Source organism: Salvia miltiorrhiza, chromosome 3, assembly GCF_028751815.1.
Source record: "Salvia miltiorrhiza cultivar Shanhuang (shh) chromosome 3, IMPLAD_Smil_shh, whole genome shotgun sequence".
Classification (NCBI taxonomy): Eukaryota; Viridiplantae; Streptophyta; class Magnoliopsida; order Lamiales; family Lamiaceae; genus Salvia; species Salvia miltiorrhiza.
This window is the reverse complement of record NC_080389.1, coordinates 52,453,580-52,473,428: the sequence shown is the minus strand read 5'-3', so window position 1 is coordinate 52,473,428 and position 19,849 is coordinate 52,453,580. Positions and strand designations below refer to the sequence as shown.

General features: G+C 34.3%; 3 protein-coding genes across 6 annotated transcripts; 1 reads left to right on the top strand and 2 right to left on the bottom strand.

Moving 5' to 3' along the window:
- Positions 1-1,800: 1,800 nt before the first annotated feature.
- Positions 1,801-7,065, bottom strand: LOC131014303 (uncharacterized). Of its 3 annotated transcripts, XM_057942237.1 has the most exons (6): positions 6,747-7,062; positions 6,507-6,627; positions 3,992-4,136; positions 3,715-3,872; positions 2,886-2,952; positions 1,801-2,217 (listed from the first exon to the last, which is right to left on the bottom strand). In XM_057942237.1, the coding sequence occupies exons 3-6, from the start codon at positions 4,121-4,123 to the stop codon at positions 2,119-2,121; spliced, it is 456 nt and encodes a 151-aa protein (XP_057798220.1). In that variant the 5' UTR covers positions 4,124-4,136; positions 6,507-6,627; positions 6,747-7,062; the 3' UTR covers positions 1,801-2,118. The 3 variants fall into 3 exon arrangements, with proteins under 3 accessions (XP_057798220.1, XP_057798221.1, XP_057798219.1); XM_057942238.1 differs by lacking the exon at positions 6,507-6,627 and having other exon boundaries at positions 6,747-7,065; XM_057942236.1 differs by lacking the exons at positions 6,507-6,627; positions 6,747-7,062 and having other exon boundaries at positions 3,992-4,557.
- Positions 7,066-13,463: 6,398 nt separating this feature from the next.
- On the top strand, positions 13,464-14,775 carry LOC131014302 (uncharacterized). Of its 2 annotated transcripts, XM_057942235.1 has the most exons (4): positions 13,482-13,739; positions 13,828-14,135; positions 14,218-14,464; positions 14,562-14,775. In XM_057942235.1, the coding sequence occupies exons 2-4, from the start codon at positions 13,881-13,883 to the stop codon at positions 14,579-14,581; spliced, it is 522 nt and encodes a 173-aa protein (XP_057798218.1). In that variant the 5' UTR covers positions 13,482-13,739; positions 13,828-13,880; the 3' UTR covers positions 14,582-14,775. The 2 variants fall into 2 exon arrangements, with proteins under 2 accessions (XP_057798217.1, XP_057798218.1); XM_057942234.1 differs by having other exon boundaries at positions 13,464-13,739; positions 14,218-14,775.
- Positions 14,776-15,113: 338 nt separating this feature from the next.
- Positions 15,114-19,437, bottom strand: LOC131014301 (protein SULFUR DEFICIENCY-INDUCED 1-like). Its single transcript, XM_057942233.1, has 4 exons — positions 19,041-19,437; positions 16,024-16,236; positions 15,806-15,961; positions 15,114-15,696 (listed from the first exon to the last, which is right to left on the bottom strand). Exons 1-4 carry the CDS (start codon positions 19,152-19,154, stop codon positions 15,289-15,291), a joined length of 891 nt encoding a protein of 296 aa, XP_057798216.1. The 5' UTR covers positions 19,155-19,437; the 3' UTR covers positions 15,114-15,288.
- Between the last annotated feature and the right edge of the window lie 412 nt (positions 19,438-19,849).

Here is a 19,849-nt window from a genome sequence, read left to right as displayed (position 1 = left end):
ATCAGTGATTCATGAAGGATTATTTCGATGAGAACATGGGGTCCCAATGTATTTAGACGATGTTTTCGAATGCGAAAATAATTATTAGTGAAACAGTATGTGACAAGAAAAAAACACATCACCAATTTCGATATGATTTAATTGAGCACATAGATAACAAGGAAAAAAGTTATTCCCTTCCCCCAAACCGCCCACCGACTCCAAGCAATCTCTTGAGACCACAAGGTCTCTCCACTCTATTTGTGATAAGTGTCAAGTTATGATTAAGTTATTAAATTTTAATTGATATTAAGTTAAATATTGAATATATATTTTGTATATTATATTAAAATAAAAAATAATCAATAACAAGCCTTTTATTTTTTAATTCTCTATAAATAAACACCAATATTGTGATAGTTATATACATAATATAATATTTCTCTATGTATAATATCAATTTTCACTATTGAAAACTTTTTATTCTCTCTTGACTTATTGCTATTGTTTTAATTTATATATATTACAATTGAAGATAATAAAATAATTATATAAAATATTATAGTTAAGTTATTGGAGAAGCTATTGATAAATCATAAAAAATAAATATAATTGGATTGCCAAAAATATTTATGAAATAGAAAAAATAAATTAATTAAATATGAAGAAGTTAAATGATTGAACATATCATTACTAAATATAGTCTTTTTTCCCCCACCTCACCTCACTTACCTGCGACGAGTATATTATTCATTTAATCATCACTTCAGATCAAATTGATCAATGACATTAAGTTAGTCCATGCATAATATTATAGTCAAATCGATTCGTGACGAGAGAAAAAAGAATATGTTTGACACGTATACAATAATTAAAGAGACAGTAATCAATACGACTTTCCCCTCGTACTTATAATCTTTGCTTTATCATACATGTATTCCCTACGTCCTATTTAACTTCACTTATATTTTTTTTGAGATTATGACTAAAAAATACATAATTTTTTTTTAAAAAAAATTGTAATTTTCACCTAAACTTTTAATTAAGTAAAAAAATAATGTTTGACTTTCAACGAAATTAGAGCTTAATTGACAGTCGAAATTAAGTCAAACATATTAAATTTTACTTTCTTAGACCTCCGAGCTTCAAACTACACCTTATCATCAGAAGTTAGACCAACAACATCAGGTGAACTTCCGACTGTCAATTAAGTTCTAATTTCATTGAAAGTCAAACTTAAATGAAATTGTAACAAAAATATAAATTAATGTATTTTTTTAACTTAATTGAAAGTTGAAGTGAAAGTTACAACTTTTTTCAAAGTTCGTATATTTTTGTCCATAACCCCTATGTTCTTTATAAGCTATAACATTTAACTTCGGCATGCTTTTTTGTTTTGGATAATAAATTGGCATTATATTAAGTTCTCATTTAGTTCAAGTAGAGGAATGACAAAGAAATGGAATCAAATAAAAAGGATGAATGATAATTATAACTATTACTCTTATTAAGTGTTATGTTTAACAATGGAAATTAAGTGATTAGGTTACCCTCAAGTAGGGATAATTGTTAACTCATTATTCAAACCAAAAAGTAAATAATGAATTCAATTAATTGAAGTCCTTTTCATCCTCCAAAAACGCCCAATCAAACATAGACTAAATATAAATTCATATATTTTTACGCTGCAATCCAACTCTCCTAAAAAGAACTAGACCAATGGTAGTGGGATGAAGGGAGAACAATTTTGCATATCATATTCAGTTTTCTAATGCCATCACCAACAGAGCAGGAAGCAAAATTCAATAAAATTCAAAGAAGAAAAAAAAGATTGGAAGACAAATGGAAAAGGTTAAAAAGTATACAAGGGTAAAAATTATATTGAAGTACTGCACCAAAAAAAAAACACCTTAGAATAACGTTCTATAGAGTATAGATAAGTTAGATGTTAGAGCTAAATACTCAATTACTGTTAATTCAATACCTCTTTCAGATTTGTACAAAAAAAAACTACCTCTTTCATATACTTCTCTTTTTTTTTTCCCAGACAATATCTATTTAAGCTTTTGCTGCTTTGGTATCCATTTAATGCAACACAACAGAGATTTGCTGCTTTGGTAACCTTTGCAACTGTACATCCTAAACATCTTTATATAGCAACTGAAACTTTGGTATTCGCTCAGCAGGAAGCGGGCAGTTTACAATTAGCTTGCCCTTCATTGCCCCTCTATATATGGCCTGCAATTACAAAAGCTAAATTTACGCCCTTGCACCATATCAAAGTGAATATATATAACAGAAACAGAAACAAAAACAAAAACAAACTTTGTATACATACATACACAGCCAAGAAAAAGAAAAAAAAAGCAGTATATTAGCAAGAGAGTTAAAAGCGGAATCAAGTCTTCCGATTAATTCATTTCCAGATGATGTCTCCCTGGCTGCTCATAAAAACGACTCTGCCTTGAGCTACCTATCGAAGCTACGCCAAATATAATGACCCCTTCACTTTCTAGAAGTCCTATAAGATATTTGACAACTTCCTTATACTAAGATAAACCCTAAACCCTGAGATATTTAACAAAGCAGATTAACTAAAAGATTCTCAATTGAGCTACTATACTATGCAAAGAAATTGGAAGTTTGTTGCTAGCTGGTTTCTGATGAAACTTTAAGGAAGGGGACTGTTCAATTAGTAGTACTAGTAGCTGTTGTTAAGAAGGAATCTCTTCTTACACAGCAAACTCTCTAAGATTATTAAATCCCTATGTGTTGAAAAGAAGAATGAGAAACACAAATTAGATAACCTCACTGAGAACGGTCATCGGTATCTACTGCAGATGAAATTAGATTGTAAAGGTCGTGAACAATTTGGAATATTCGCTCAAGATTCCAGTGTCAAATACCTCCACAACATCCACAAAGTCTTGCTTTTTCTGAAATGTACCAACCCATTTAGTGTGATCTGCACTTCTGAATGAGGTAAGAAACAAAGATGAGTAAATCAACTGCATATGTAACAGAAGAGACTACATGCAATGCCTATGGTGACAAAGAGAGAGGATTCCGCCAACATCAAATCATCTTCAAATTACCTGTAAACAAAAGGCAACATCATCAAATATCAAATAAATGGACAGTTCAGATTCCACTTATGAATCTAAGAAAAGGAAACATGAGAATTCATGTTATCTCTCTTATTCCCATAGCAGAAATAAAATAAAACAAAGAACGATGAAGCGAGCAAATCTAGAAGAGGACAAACGACAATGGACTTATCTGAAAAGAAGTACCCAAGAGTAAGGATTTAGAGAAATAAAATAAACCTAGAATACATGTACACTTTGTATACATTAAAGCGGAAAACTTCTGTTTTTGATAAATTAACAATTAAACAAAGAAATATAAAGACTGCGTCACGATGGATTCAAACCCGGCATAAACCATTCTACCGCTAGGCCAACACACACACAAAAAGCGGAAAACTTCTGCATTAACCAAGGGGCCATTGAATTAATGTTTCCTAAGCACAATTTTGAAACGAAGTAATAAAGATGCTAGCAGAAACACTGATGTTGAACAATGTAAACATCTAAATTATTTTCTTTCGTTTATTTTGTTGTTTTAATTGTCCACAAAATTGCAGTTGTAGATTAATCTACAAACTAATTTCTTCCAACTGAATTTATCAAATTAAGACGAAAACTGAATTGAATGGCGATGAATTCGGAGTACCCGGAGTCCATTTTCATGTGGTGAGCATTGAAGAAGAACACGATGGAGGGAACATATGTAATATCAAAATACTTGAGATAAACTTGAATCTCCTCCGCCGCCGCATCCACTAGCGCCACCGTCGCGAATTTCGACACGTCTCTCGCCGATTTATACAGCTTCCGAACAAGAAACAAATTATAACATCAATTCGACTATGATTGTGAATAATAATAGACTAAATTTGGAAAAGAAAAAAAAAACGGAGAAGATTTGAGGGCAAAAGGGGCGTGCGTACGACGTCGTCGAGTTGGAGGCAGATGGCATCGGAAGAGAGGCCGAAGCGAAGGACAAGGACTTTGTCTAAGGTGTCTCTGATGAGAGAATCGACCTCTTGCTTCTTCCTTAGTGTCGGCAGCAAGTACTCCATCGTGATGAGAGGGCTGCGGGTTGTGGAATGTGATTTCAGTCCAAATTAGCACTGAGCGTGGGAATCGGTCCGGTTCGGTTAACCGGAACCGATTAACACCAAAAATACTAATTGAACACAGAACCGGTTTTCAATTCGGTTAACCGATTAACCAGTCCGATTAAATTAACCGAAATAACCGGTTAACATGGCAGAAGAATTCGGCAGGAACAGAAAAATTCATCAAATTAATCCACGAAAATGAAGATCAAATTTCATCAACTAAACAAATTGAAGACAAAGGGCCAATGGCACGAATAACAGTACATGCCTCGAGCTTTCAAAAAAGTCTTGCATAAACCACATTCAAAATCAAATTATGTAACTACTAAATTAAATTCACATATCCACACCACATTCAAAATCAAAACTTTTATCCAACAATAAGGTAAAATGATTAGAGCACCCGCAACGCCTTCCTCGAGTGGCTACTCGAGGAAGGCGTTGGCTTCGAGTAGCAGCGTTGCGGGGGGGGGGGGGGGGGGGGGGGGGGCGTCTCGAGTATTCCTCGAGTGCTCGGGTAGCACTCGAGCGGTGCGTGCTCTGCACGCGCCTGAAATTAAAAAAAAAATCCAACGGTAATTTTGCATTTTTTTCGATTTTTTTTTCAACAGCTCTTTTAGCCGTTTGAGCCCATTTTCCTTTCTTTTTTTTTTCTCTCTTCTTTTCTCTCTATAAATAATACTTCTCCCTCACTCATTCATCACAACTCACTTTCATTCATCACAACTCACTCCTTCTTCCTTCTACAATTTTTCTTGCAAATTATCATATTCGTTCTTCCAAAAATGTCGTCACCTGAATATGATTCTTCGCCCGATTTGGACGAAGTCACTGAAAAGTTCATGGAGTTGGTTGAGTTGCAGAAACAACTGCTTCAATCATACTGCCCCCAACCGGCGCCAGAGCCGGCGCGTGTCAAACGTCCCCGATCATACGTCCACCGTGATCGTGAAGAGGCCCATGTACGTCTTATGCAAGACTACTTCATCGACAATCCAACGTACGGCCCTATTTTTTTCCGGCGTCGATTTCGCATGCAGAAGGAGCTGTTTTTGCGCATCGTCGAGGCTGTTCAAGGTGAAGATATTTTCTTCCATATGAGCACTGATGCACTCGGTCGAGATTCTCTTTCTCCTTTGCAGAAATGCACGTCGACTATCCGCCAATTAGCCACCGGGGTTAATGCGGATGTTTTCGATGAGTATCTCAAAGTGGCGGACTCAACCGGTCGTGTATGCCTAAAGAAGTTCTACAAGGCGGTCATACGGGCTTTTGGAGCCCATTACCTGCGCCGTCCAACGCCAACTGACGTGCAACGCCTACTTCATATGCACGAGGCGAGACATGGTTTTCCCGGGATGCTCGGGAGCTTAGACTGCATGCATTGGGCGTGGAAGAACTGCCCAAAGGCGTGGCACGGTGCCTACACACGCGGGGATCAGGGAGAGCCCACCTTGATATTGGAGGCCGTTGCCTCTTTCGATTTGTGGATTTGGCACGCCTTCTTCAGAGTCGCTGGTTCAAACAACGACATCAATGTGCTGAATCAGTCTCCTCTCTTCTCCGACGTGTTAAGAGGAACTGCGGCGCCGGTGGTCTTTCATGCCAACCAGCGCGAATACCGGATGGACTACTATTTGTGTGACGGTATATATCCGGAGTGGCGTTGCTTCGTGAAGAGTCCATCAATGGCAACCAATCCGAAGGAGGCAAGGTTCAAGAAGATGCAAGAATCGGCCCGGAAGGATGTCGAACGCGCCTTCGGAGTCCTTCAAGCTCGGTGGGGAATCATTCGAAGTCCGGCGCGCAATTGGTACGTAGAGCACCTGAAGGACATCATGTTGTATTGCATCATTCTGCACAACATGATTGTGGAGCACGAAGGTGAAGCGGCTGCCAACTGGAAAGATGATGACGGGGCGTCTAGCAGTGCTTCGACGGAGAGTGCTGGACAAACACCGGTGTCCTTCGAGGAATATGTGCGAAGGGATAGCCTTCTCCGAGATAGACAACTACATGCTCAGCTCCGATATGATTTGATGGAGCACCTTTGGGCACGTTTCGGACCTCTAGGGCCAGAGTAGTTAATTTTTAGGAATTGTTTTTATTTTATTTAAGTTTTATGTAATATTTAGGATTTTATAATTAATGCAATTTAAATTTGAAATAAATTGTGTTATTTAAATTTGCGCAATTAAATTTAAATGAAAAACATAAAAATCAAAACTAATGTTATCAAGTAGGCTATCAAGGAACCCCAATGCAGCACTACCTACTCAATAACACAACCACTATCAAGTAGGCTATCAAGGAACCCCATTGCGGATGCTCTTATAGATACAAGCAGCAGAAGGTAAAATTCCAGTTGTTTCCTTTTAGCAGCAGCAGCCGCTGCCTTTCCCGTCAGCCCGTCCGACGGCGGCGACCGCTGGCGCGGCCCGCACCAGGGCGGTCCGCGGTGGCTGCCAATAGAGGGAGATGAGAGAGAGAGAGAAAGAGAGACATAGTCAGAGAAAGGTTGAGAGGCAGAGAGAGATCGAGATGCAGAGAGGGAAAAAGAGAGATAGAGGCGGGGGCTTACCTGAGGCAGGGAGGATGACAGGGAGACGTTCAGGTGGCTGCAGTAGCGGCGGCGGCGGTAGAGTTCACCGGAGAAGTGGAATTGAAAGGGGAAATTTAGAGAGAACCCTAGGTAGCTTTAATTTGAGGAATTGGGGAAAGATAGAAGATAGAAAGGAGGGGGAAGGAGAGGCGCCGGCCTCGCCACGCCAGAGGCGGTAAGAAGCGGCGACGTGCGCCGGAGAAGGATGGGGAGAGAGAGAGACGGTAGAGGGCAGAAAATGAGAGAGAATGCAGAGAGAGATGCGTATGAGTGAAAAATGAAAAATATAATTTGGCATTCGTACCGTATCTGCTATTTTCTAAATTTTAACATAACAAAATATTAATTAATTAATTAATTAATTAGTAAACCGGTTAATCTGATAACCGAAACTGGTTTACCAGGCCTAAGCATACATTTTGGTTTGTTTGGCTGAAAATCAAATCAAACCTACTAAATTTAAACATCCAAATCTCTAATATATTAAAAGTGCCTATTTTTGTACTAGTCATACACATGGCAGTAGGCCTGTAAACGAGTCAAGCTACTCGTGAGCTATTCGATGTTTGACTCAATAAAAGCTCGATCGGTAATTTAATGAACAACTCATTTAGCTAAACAAGCCAAGTTTAAGTATGACGATACTCGACTCGTTAGCTCGTGAACAAGCTCATTAAGTGATTTATCTTAAAAAGATAAGATTATTAATTAAATGCCTTACTATATTTTATACTACTATAATTAGTAATATTTGGAATAAGTATTTGATTAACATTATTTATTTACAAGAAAATAGTACATATATTACTCCATTGTTGTGAATAAAATAACTTATATATTTGAAAAACAACTTATGTATTAAGGGAATAACTAAACTTTTAAATAAAAATTTAAATTTAAAAAGCTCAATTAGGCTCGATACTATATTCGATTCGATTAAAGCTCGACCAAAAATTAAGCAAACAACTCGATTAGCTAAACAAGTCAAGCTTGAGCAATACACTATTTGGCTCGACTCGGCTCGATACACCCCTAATCATGCAAGAGATTAGAAATCAATAGTTGTCCAATATTATTATTTCAATAAATTATTTAAATTTAAGTAATATGAATAAAACGACCCTTGAATTGTACGTATAAAAATAGCTACTTTCTCTTTCTTCCTAGTTTTATCTTTCACACACTCTTTCTATTGCTGAAACATTTCTCCCCTTCTCTATTCGGTGATTTCCTCATCTCTTTTTCGTTGGAGATTTGCTCTTTCTCTCTCTGTCCTCGACGACTACCTCTTCGTCCTTGTTGATACCAAATCTTATCCTCTTCTCTAGATTCATCTGAAAGCCACTGTCGTCATCCTCTTCTTCAGAATTCGGTGAACTCTATCGTCGCGCTATCGTCGCCAGATCTACGAGATCTATGAGTTCGAGTTTCAATAGTTCTACTAGTTCAAATCTTGAATGAAATCGTACAAATTCGTATTATCTTTTCCAAGTTATATCGCACCAACTGAAGGAATCGATGATACTAGTAAGCCCATTACCACCATCCATTTCGTTCATTTCAAAATCTGTTGAGCTGAAGCAATGTGAGATATGAGATGTTATGAAAATAAGAATAAATTACTTTGAAATCTAAGCCTTCCAAATAAATTTCTAAATAAAAACATAAATATTTGTTTGGTAAATTAATTAATTAATCGATGCAAAATAATTAGTAAATGCAATTTATATAGGTTTTTTGAAGAGTGAAGTCTTGTTAGAAAACAATGTGGGATAGAAGATATGTTTTAAAATAAAAATAAAGGAAATCGCAATTAATAACTAACTTTTTTACAAATAATGGAGATTTGAGAGAACTTGAAATAATGAGATTTGATCATTTGAGTGAATGCTACGTAGGAGAGAGACTTTTATTATTATAAGAAATAAACTTTTACTATATTTTTTACGAGAAAAATATTAGAATGTGTTATAATGAATCAAAATATTATCACTTATGTTATTTTTTATTTAACTAATTACATGTTGATATGTGTTTAATCTCAGTATATCACATCCGAAGAGATCTATGGATTTAAAAACAGAAGAGATCTATGGATTTAAGATTATTATTAATGTAGTTATCCTGCAACAATTTTTGAACATGAAATATATACATAAAATAGAATGTTTTATAGATAATATCTTATTTTAGCCTTTCTCATGTAGCAAAAAGAATTATAATCATCTAGATAAAAATATGAACATAATAGTTATTTTGGACTATTACACCTTTACATAAATTTTGGTTACACACATAATCCGTGTAAGTGTGTGGGCATAATAGTTCAAAATGACTACTATTTTTCATATTGTTATTTATATAGCTATATGAAAAATGTCCTCTTTTAACACAAGTATTATATGCCCAAATTAATAGTTACTCTTCGACGTTGATGGTTTTGTTTGTGTTTTTTTTAAATGTCTTACACATTTGATCGATTTGATAGCTACCAGTCAGAAATATGTAAGAAAAAAATCTAAAAAAATAAATAATGATTTGATAACTATATATCAGTCAAAAGTTCATCTAACCGATGACTAGATCATATGACCGTTCGGACGGCCAGATTATTTGACTGAGTAAGTTCATCTAACCGGTGGCTAGATCATCTATCTAGCCGCTCGGGTGGCCAAATCATTTGACCAGGTGGCTAGATGATCTAGTCACCGACTAGATAAACTTTTAACTGATAGTCGTCAAATCATTCTCTTTTTTATATTTTTCTTACACATTTCTTGCTGATAGTTATAAAATCAGTCAAATGTGTAAGACTTTTCACAAAATTCCAACCAAAGTCATCAAAATCAAAGGATATTTAAATCTATTTATTTAATTTGGGTATAAAATACATATGTTTATAAGAGATGACATTTTTTATATACGAATTAAGCATTTTTTTACCCATTAACAGGCACTAGCTATAATTTATTTTTGGCTAGAATAGAGTGTTGCCTCAATATTTTATTATATAGTCATATTTAGTTATTTTTTGATGATGTCAAATATATAATATAATATTTTGATTATGTTATAAATAACAATTTTATTTTTAAATGTATACATATATATTAAATTTTAAAATAATTTTCAATTGAAGGTTTGAAGTGAAATTAAATCTTATCTACGTGACTGCTAATTAGCACTGGTATATATGCTTCCTAGAATAGAAAGTGTCTTCGGCCATCATGTTAATAAACAACCATTTTCCCTGTGCTCTTGGAAGTTTATGCTCGATGCGAACATGCACAAGAAACATTAGGTTTCGATTAAGGTAATTTGTCGGGTGTCCGGTCTGATTAAGGTACTTAATTTGTCGGGTGTAGCGGAACCAGTGTTCCGTTTCATCTATGTAAGTTGCATACGCATAGCTAGTGATATAATTGGCACAAAATATTAAAGATTTAAATTATTATGATTTGTGAAAATTATTAAATCAATGTAGTGTTAGGAATTCCTATTAATCTAATTATGACCAACATATATATTGGGTTTTTATATTTGTGGATTTACGTAATCTAATATATGGACTCATGAGTCATGAATATAGAGATCTAGTACAACTCTAATAGGCGTTTATGGATAGCCTAATTAACTTGTATATATAACTCCCACGGTTACAGTCCCAATGCACTAAATCATTAATAGTTTCTCTTCGCCCATATCAAAGAAATAAGAGGCGATTTAGTTGAAGAAGACCATATTGTCGATCGTGTTTATAACTTTGTCTGATTAGAAGTTTTAGAGATTGTTCCTTATTTCGGAGTAAGTGGATTTTTTAGGACAATAATTAAGATTAATTTTGAAATTAAGACAATAACTTTTGAACTTGTAAAAATAGGATACTAATTAATAAACGTTGCACCCGCATGACATTTATAGACCGATTATTGAATTTTGGGACTTTTTTGCACGGACCAAGCACATGACAACCTGCACGGAGGGGTTGATTATGTGGCAAGCACGTCATTTTTACGGCTCTAGATAGGATGTCATGTGCTTGGTCCATGCGGGAAAATCCGAAAATTCGATAATTGGTCGAGAAATGTCATGCGGATGCAACGCTTATTAATTATTGTCCTATTTTTACAAGTCCGAAAGTTATTGTCCTAATTTCCAAAAGCTTATGGTTAACGTTCTTCTCATAATCCTCTTTCCAGAATAGAGCATTGATACTAACAATAGCCTTTTGATCCTGAGGACTATAGAAATATCATCCTTTCGTTTCCTTGAGATACCTTGTACATGAATTAAGATGTCAGCTTATCAACGTCCTTAATTTTCCAACATATACAAGTTATAGACAATCCCAAATTTTGAGATGTCTTAGATTGGGTAGTTGCCCAATCCACAACTCAATTTTTAGGATCGATTTTTCAAGGTACAAAGTTTAGTACGTGTACGTCGTCAATTCTAACGCATACCACCCTCAAAACAATGTGGGTAATTATGAATAACTCATAATCGACATAACATCTCCAAAAGAGTCTTATTCTATTAGGGTGCACGTACTCTATGATTAAATCATAGTAACTTGATACTATTTTGACGACGCATTTCCATAAAAGTCCTAAATTCTTTGAATTTCTCAAAGAATTCCAACTTGCATCATTTCATCAAGAAGATGTACTCATATTTCGAGTAGTGAAATTTTCACCTATCCAAACACATTTAATCTCACACACGGCACACCCAAAAGTTAAAACATGCAAAGAGACTGATGCAGCACACACAGAGAGACTGATGCAGTAAACGTGCATAAAACATGAAGAACAAGAACACCAAAATTGGTTACCCAGTTCGGTGATAAAACACCTACGTCTGGAGGGCCACGCCCAAGGTAAATTATCCACTAGTGATGATAAGATATACAAAGGACTTACAAGCGAAGACTCGTTCTCCCTACCCTCTATATCTTTCCAAACTTCCACCAATATGAATAATTGAGAGCAAGACAACGACTCACCCTCTAAGTGTGAATACTACACATTCACCACCTAAACCCAATAATATAATCAAACTTACACCAACAGGCTGGTGTAAGGGAACGAAAGAATAATCCAACCAATACCCAACGCTTACAAGATGAAATAAGCAATATATATAAGAACACACGCACATGTATTGTATGCTCTGAATAAAAAGCCACGAAAATACTCTCAATATTCAGTAGAGTAACACCAAAAAGCAGCAACCAACTCTGGTTCTTATCATCACATATATATAGCCAAACTCTAGCAGGAAATATGCTTTGAATAGGACTCTCTGAACTAGTTGGAGTCTATCTAATACTTTGGATCGAAATAACTCTCCTCAATCTACAGAATCAGATCAATATTTATCCACAAAAATGTATTGGATAACTCCAAGTTTATCTCAAAAACCCGCAAGTATAAAGCTACTGTCTCCAGTAGAACTTAGAACATCAGAAGTCACTCGTGGAGCAATTGTTCTAATAAGCAAAGTAGAATATCGGAAGACACTTACGGAGACACATACTTTGTCTACACAATAACAACAAATATAGAGTAAATACTCTAATTAACAAGTAGTTATATATCAATAAAGATGATGAAATAGTACTTGTATCCTCTCCTAGCTAGATTGCACATGCTGATCGATACGTTCATAAGTACGTATACTTATAGAAGTGATCATTTCTGAAACTCATGTCTATTAAGGTTTCGAAAGAAACGTGTATACATACTCTGTAAATTTTCACTGTAAACCATTGCAATTATACAAATATTGACTCTAAACAAGAGCAGAGAATTCTCTCACATGTCTTCAACTTCTGGTACATGTGCTCACCTCAAGTCCTGGTCCACGATTAGCCACATGCTCATTTCTCTTCTCTCTATATTTTAACTTTCAAACAAATAAAATATAAAATATTAAAACAAATTGAAATGAACAGATTATAATATATCGCCAAAGATTCTGAAGACGCAGTGAGGACCACTTCAATGTGTGCAAACATTTCCTCTAAGGGTGGTTCTCTTTAGTTGTAAATTTATTATGAAAAAATGAAGGATAAACAAAATTTCACCCTTTAAATCCTTCATTTCTTTTCCCACATTTCTTACTTGACCATTACTCATTCCTCATTTACACTACAAATGAGGGATAATATTATCCTTCCAAAATTTGTGTGATAATATTATCCCTCATTTGTAGTGTAAATGAAGAATGAGTAATGGTAATAGAAAATGTAGGAAAAGAAATGAATGATTTAAAGGGTGAAATTTTGTTTATCTCTCTTTTTCTCATGAAAAATTTACAATCAAAGAGAACGCACCCTAAATCTACATTTATTTGGTGAAATGAAGTGCCACCAAGCCTAAATTACATCTAATATATATAATTAATGCATTGGAATTTCAAATAATAAACTATTCGAAAGTAAAGGTTAAATTAATTATAAATCGATCACATAATCAAACTAATGAAATAAAAACAATTAAAGCCAACCAGCCCCCACTCACTGCCTAGTTGTCTCACCATTTTACAATAATTAAACCCATCTATATAAATTTGCATATATATGTAAATATCTCATAATCTATAATTTATTTCTCCATTTCCACAAGAGGAAATTCCCAAAGTGATGGAATCTTTGGGATATACAGACAGCACAGATAGATTACGTGCGCTGTCCTTTTGGCCAAACAAATCGTCTCACATATTCTCTTCACTATCCACATTTTGGAATCATTTAAATTAAAAATATACGCGACTAACATGCAGGTGACCTAGCCACGCAATTTCTTGGATCAAATTAATCGCTGCACCATCATCTTCACATGCAAAATATTTTAACAATATCTATTTCATTTCATTTCATAGCAGTATTATATATAAAACAGATCCTTAAATGCCACCAATAGATGGGATCGTTCTAATCAGGTGAACACGAAACGTCATAGCTAGAAGGTGAGGATAATGGTTTCCTTTTGTTAGTGATGATCCATTAATGTTAATTTGCATCAATTAATGTGGCACTTGTTGTTTATTTCGTCAGATCAAAGAGTGTAGTATAGCATTATTTGAAAGAGGAAGGAGACGAGAAATTAGATGAAGACGAAGAAAGAAGACAAGGCAGATTGTGCAGCAGCAACATCGATATCTCACGTAGGAAACAAAGTCTTACCTATAAGCGATGCAGCTCAAGCATCATCAGCAAGCAGCGGCGATCAATGTCCCAACGCAGACAACAAGAAAGAGAAGACGAAAGGCGACAAGATGAAGACCATTAGAAGGATGAAGGAGCTGCTCAAATGGGCAGCTGCTGCTAGGACTGACAAAGGAGCAAAATACATCGGTAGAAAGGTACGTAATTGATTAATAACCCCACCCTAGCTACATGAATGTCACACGAATTAATACTAACGTCTATATATGATCTGAGCAGGTCTTGCATTTTAGGAACAAATCAACAGCGTTGAAGGCGGTGCAAGACGACGACGACCTCAGCAACGACTCTCCCAAGATCAGCTTCAGATGGGAAGTGGAGAGCTGCTCCACCACCTCGTCTGTCTATTCGGCCATCTCCGCGGTGGCGTCGTCGCTCAGACACGACCACATCCTCGCCGCAGCTTCACTCAACTCCACCCCTTTGCGCGCTCGCCCGGGAAACTGGATCACCACAGATTCTGAATGTCAGCACTCTATAACTTTGGATATTAATTAAATAACTTTGCTGTAAATATATAAATCGTACGTCATCTGATAGCTTTTTATTTGTTTTTTGGATAGTTGTTGTGCTCGAGTTATGAAGATCGGATGCAGAAATCGAGGGTGCTACAACTATATGTATTCACCTGTATGTATTCATGTGATGTTATCGGTTGAAATATCAGGAAAATGACGATGTTAGTTTTTCATTGGATTCTTTCAAAAAAAAAAAGTTTTTCATTGGATTATTACACATGCTGATCAATATATATGTCTTGACCAATTTTCAAGATTTTTTTTCCTGCTTACTCTTGAGCAACTAGCTAAGTTGCCCATTCAAATTTTTGGCCATCATTCCACCTACAAGATCTAGCTAGCTTGTTGATATATATAGAACAATAAAAGTATTTTCCTAATTAAAGTTTCAAATTGGAGGCATAGGAATATAAATTAATCAAGTGTAAGTTTTATTAAATAAGTGGTTATATATATAGTGAGAAAAAAATGGGCCGGGGCTTGTACAGAATCATCCAATTGTAATAGGAGTAGTAAATATTGAGATGAAATTTGCTTTTGAAATCTGGGGCTACAACTTGAGTTTCCATTTAATGATTGACCAATGAAATCATACGATAGCCCAAAATCAAGATGTTATTCCATTTAAGAGGGGTGAACTTCACAATTTTTATTAAAACACATTTACAAAATGAGAATGAAAAACACATTCGTTTACATCGATATCAACACAATTCCCATCTCCAACCGCTATCATACACATCATTGCATGCAACATATATAGAAGAATTAATCAACAAGCCAACTGGTCTCTAAACTGGGAGATCTCTTCAAAAATTGGCAGCCTTTTGGATCTAGGAGGCGCCCATTCATTCATGAGACGCTCGAGTGCTTCCACAAAATCATCTTCAAAGGCGAAGCCGGGGAGGGCCGAGGAGGGGTTGTTGGGCAGCTTGATATGGAGTTCCAACGAGAGCTCCTCGGCCCGATTTCTTGATTTGGAGTCGTGGGAACCAGGGAGCTTGTATTGCAACACATCTTGAAGAACCAAGTTTGCATCATCGTATCGTGATTGTTTGATGAGGCAGTGGCATAGGTTTAAGGCCTTGTTTGCATCGGGATCGATCATTTGAGCTTTGCGGTATACAACTTCTGCTGCCAGGAAGTTGGACTTCTGCATGTATGCCCAACCTAAGTTTCCCTGTGTTGGCACCGTACTTCATTTCATTCATATATATACTTTAATTACTTGCAATTAATATATGAAAAAAAAAAAAAACAGAGATATGAAATAGGTGGTGAGTGTTTACCAAAATTCTTGATGTTTCTTGTTTGACAGAAACCTGAAACTTCTTCCCATGAGAACGTGCAGTTTTGGTGGGCTTGCCGTTGAAAGCCTCCCCTAAGTATATCAATTTGAGCTTATGTTTTAGAAGCGCTATTTGCTCATCAACTTTTCCACATTTCTGCAATATTCACAAGATTAAATGGAAGTCGAAGATTATGAAAATTAATGAATTAGTAATACCTTGTACAAGTCGATGAGAATGTTATCAAGTGATTCCTGGGAATTTCTGGGGCAAAGGGGTCGAAAGGATTTGATGGCCTCTATTGCCTCTTGAGGTCTGTCGAGTTGCTTCATCACCACAGCCATATCTTTGAGGGCGCTCTCCACTCTATCTCCTGCATTTATTGCTTTCCAGAACCACACTATAGCTCCCTCTGGATCCTTCTCAACTAACTGTAACATTAACATAAACTTTCATCTCAACACATCATGTATCTACTAACATGCAAATTCATTTCAATATTAACACACATAATTCATAATTTTTATGCAAAAAGCTGGTTTGTCTCACTTAGATTCTTGGGAAACTAATTCGATTTCAGAATTTTAAATTCGTGTGTTTCTTTGAATTTTTATCAAACGCGGAAAGTAATAAGAATTCTGATGTCATGAAAAATAATCTAAGTTTAATTTCAGAGCTTATTCCCCAACTTTGCTTATATATACTTTTTTCTCTCATTTACTATACAAAAGTAATTGCAAATTTTTTATTCATATTGGTTAATTCTATTTAACTAGTACGCTCATCCGTGCGATGCACGGTAAAACCGAAATTAATTGATATTTTAAATAAATAAATATAAATATTAAATAGAATTAAATGTAAAATATGATTTTAAAATAGAATATCAATTACTCAATAAAATTTTGGATTTTAAAAAGTAATTTTCAATTATGTATAAAGTGTAATGATAATTATAATTGTTAAATAATTTTAAATTATTTAATAATGAAAATTAATATACACATTATTATTATAGAATATTCCACATAATAATAAATAAATAAATAAATATTTTTATACACAGACATAAATAAAAAAGTTGTAAAATTTTAACAAAAATAAAGAAAATAAAATGTTTTAAAATTTTAATAACTTATTCGATTAAATTCATTTTTGATGATTTTTATATCATATTAAAGATCTTGTTACGAATATAAACTTAAGATGCATATTGAATATTTCTTTATATATTAAATTTTACGATATTTAGAAAATAATTAAAATTATAAAAAATGGTGAAAAAATTAATGGGAGAAAAGAGAGAAAAAATGAAGGGAGAAAACTCCTCTTTTATATATTATATAGATTAACCAATACAAATTTATAATTCTAACATTTTTTCTTGGTATTTCCAAACATAGGATAAATAATTTATAAGGATTTATATTTCTCGAATCATTTTCTTAGGAACAATATTTCCAATTAACATTGTTTTATCGCCAATCAAACGAACTGTAAATGTCATGTGTAGTCTTTTTATATCTAGTATTTTAAAATTCGCGTGCAATATTTTTAGTATCATGTGTTTTTTTTTTTGAATTACAAGAGTTATCTATATACTATATATATACACCGCATGTAAGCGGGATCTCTACACCACACAAAAGTAGAAAATATCTACATTATCATTACACCACATAAATGTGGGAAAATTGCACCGCACGTAGGTGGAATTGAACCCAAGACCTTTCACAAGGAAAAATATTTGAGTGCCTCAGCTTTGCCACTTGAGTTAGACCTCATTGGCATCATGTATAGATTGCATATTTGGTAGACCTTATAGATAATTAAATAATTTGAAGTTATCTATACATTTGGTACCCTAGATTATCAATTATGAGCTAGGGTCCGGGTCCGAGATAAAACCAACGTCTGCTTTTATTTCACTGTTCCTCTTTAAAAAATAACCTCACTTCACCCATGTGTAATTAATCTTATCGATACACTAACTGTTTATTATTATTTATTATATTACTTATCTTACTTTTATTAATCAATCAATTTCCAAACATGGATACTAAACAGGCGCTAAGGTTATCTTCTTCAAATTTCCTAAGACTCAGAATTGCCTGAGGTTAATCCCACGTGGTTGTGTGTGTTGTCCTTTAATTATTACTCCCTCTGCCCCTAAAAGTTGTGGTGCAATGGAGATAACACGGGTTTTAAAAAAAATATGATAGTTATATATTGAGTGGAGATTAGGATACACACCTTTTGTAAATAGTGAGTGGGGATAATGTTTTTTATTAGTTAAATTTGTGAGATCATTTCTAAATAAGGAAATATCACAATTTTCAGGAAGTATTAATTAATTATTTTTATAGTTATTTTTTCATGTCTTAGTTTATAAAGTATAATGTTATTTAATGTAATATGTTAATTAAAATGCTAATGTTTAATTTTATACAAATAAAATAGTAATAAAATGAATAGAATAAATTAGAGTGATTTGATAGCAATGCCCATGCATGAATAATTAGTTTTGTGGAAGCACTAATTAATGTTGGTGATAAAGTAGTTTGAATGAATTATATAACTTTAATTTGTTCGTTTGCTACATTGCTAAATATGTATAAATAACAGCTTAATATCTCTTGCTTCATAAGCAATATTTCTTTGATAAAACAAGCACCCGTAATTATTAACCACTTAAGTGAGATTTTGCATCACACCTTCCAATTATGATATGTCATAAAAAAGATAAGTATGCCATCTTTCAATTTATTGTTGGACAGCCTATGTTTTAGCTCTAGCTCCTAATTAATACAAAAGGATAATTTACAATTTTATAGGGGAATCTAATGCATATCCAATCAAATAAATATAGAGTCTTCGCACAAATAACATAGCACAAATTAATCTTCCTACGATTGAGAAAACACTACTAAAGATGTACTAAAATGTACTATACCTTCCTTATAACATCTAAACTTTCATGAAACAAACACATGGTGTCACTAATTGACCTTTTGCTAGCTAACTTAAATTACTATAAACTAAAGAAAAACTACATGAAACACACAAAGCCAAAATATGATATTTGAAAAAAAAAACCGTGAGAAGGAAGAATTTGAAAAGCTAACTATCCAATTAAGATTTGATATGAACAGCAAAAGGCAAAATCTTATAAACGCACAAAATAGGAAAGGACAAAATAAGTAAAAAGATTAGAATATACATATTCTTATTTTACCTGAGCATGTTTTGCTCGGACATAAGGCCCATCACCACAAGGAACTTTGTGAATTACATGAAAGAGATCCCTTTCTCTCTTCTGTGAACTCTTCTTCTTCGACCCACTTTCCATTTTTACTTCAACTCTCTCTCTCTCTCTCTCTCTAGTAAAAAAGTGTATGTATAGATATATAGAATTGATCGATAGATTGGTCGAATCTGGGAAAAGAGAAGATGCAGATTGAGACGGAGAATAGGTAGTATTCAGATTTGAGCATTGTATTTATATACGCAACAATAATATACGGGCGGGGCGTGGACTAAATTGTGAGAGGTAAATGAATGCAGACGGTAGGACGTCCAGGTTCGTTCTTGTATAATCTCACTTATTTCAACAGCAGGTTTTCCACTTATCTTGGCTGCCAGGTGTGAGTTTGTACCCTCCTTAAATAGTAATTTCTGTACTGAATAACAGATGTAGGATTCAAGATAAAACATTAATTCTAGATTTAAGATTATACGTAAGCAGATCTATATCCCTGCTTTTGTGTATTTAATTTCTATTTCATTTATTTATTTATCTAATTTATTTGTCTAAGGGGCCGGGGTAAATTTACAATTGTCAACTGAATACTTGCCCTGTATTCAGTTGACTAATCTATCAATAATTTTTACTTCTTTCTTTAAGTCTATTGTGTTAATAGCTAGGTGCCGTACGTAATTTCGGTAATATCGATCAAATTTAAAATCTTAATATCTCATTTGTATCTTTTAGAGAAATTATTTTATGGCAAAATCTTTCACCAAGCTGATCATCTGCATCATAAA

What these genes read in the sequence shown, in the direction of transcription:
- LOC131014303 (XM_057942238.1), bottom strand. Translation starts at nt 4,123, where the DNA reads ATGGAGTACTTGCTGCCGACACTAAGGAAGAAGCAAGAGGTCGATTCT. An exon ending in GCCTCCAACTCGACGACGTC is followed by an intron (nt 3,873 to 3,991) that starts GTACGCACGCCC and finishes CTTGTTCGGAAG; the next exon opens with CTGTATAAATCGGCGAGAGA. An exon ending in ACTTTGTGGATGTTGTGGAG is followed by an intron (nt 2,218 to 2,885) that starts GTATTTGACACT and finishes TTGTAATTGCAG; the next exon opens with GCCATATATAGAGGGGCAAT.
- LOC131014302 (XM_057942234.1), top strand. Translation starts at nt 13,881, where the DNA reads ATGAAGACGAAGAAAGAAGACAAGGCAGATTGTGCAGCAGCAACATCG. An exon ending in CAAAATACATCGGTAGAAAG is followed by an intron (nt 14,136 to 14,217) that starts GTACGTAATTGA and finishes TGATCTGAGCAG; the next exon opens with GTCTTGCATTTTAGGAACAA.
- LOC131014301 (XM_057942233.1), bottom strand. Translation starts at nt 19,154, where the DNA reads ATGGAAAGTGGGTCGAAGAAGAAGAGTTCACAGAAGAGAGAAAGGGAT. An exon ending in TTCTCATCGACTTGTACAAG is followed by an intron (nt 15,962 to 16,023) that starts GTATTACTAATT and finishes TGAATATTGCAG; the next exon opens with AAATGTGGAAAAGTTGATGA. An exon ending in AAGAAACATCAAGAATTTTG is followed by an intron (nt 15,697 to 15,805) that starts GTAAACACTCAC and finishes GTGCCAACACAG; the next exon opens with GGAAACTTAGGTTGGGCATA.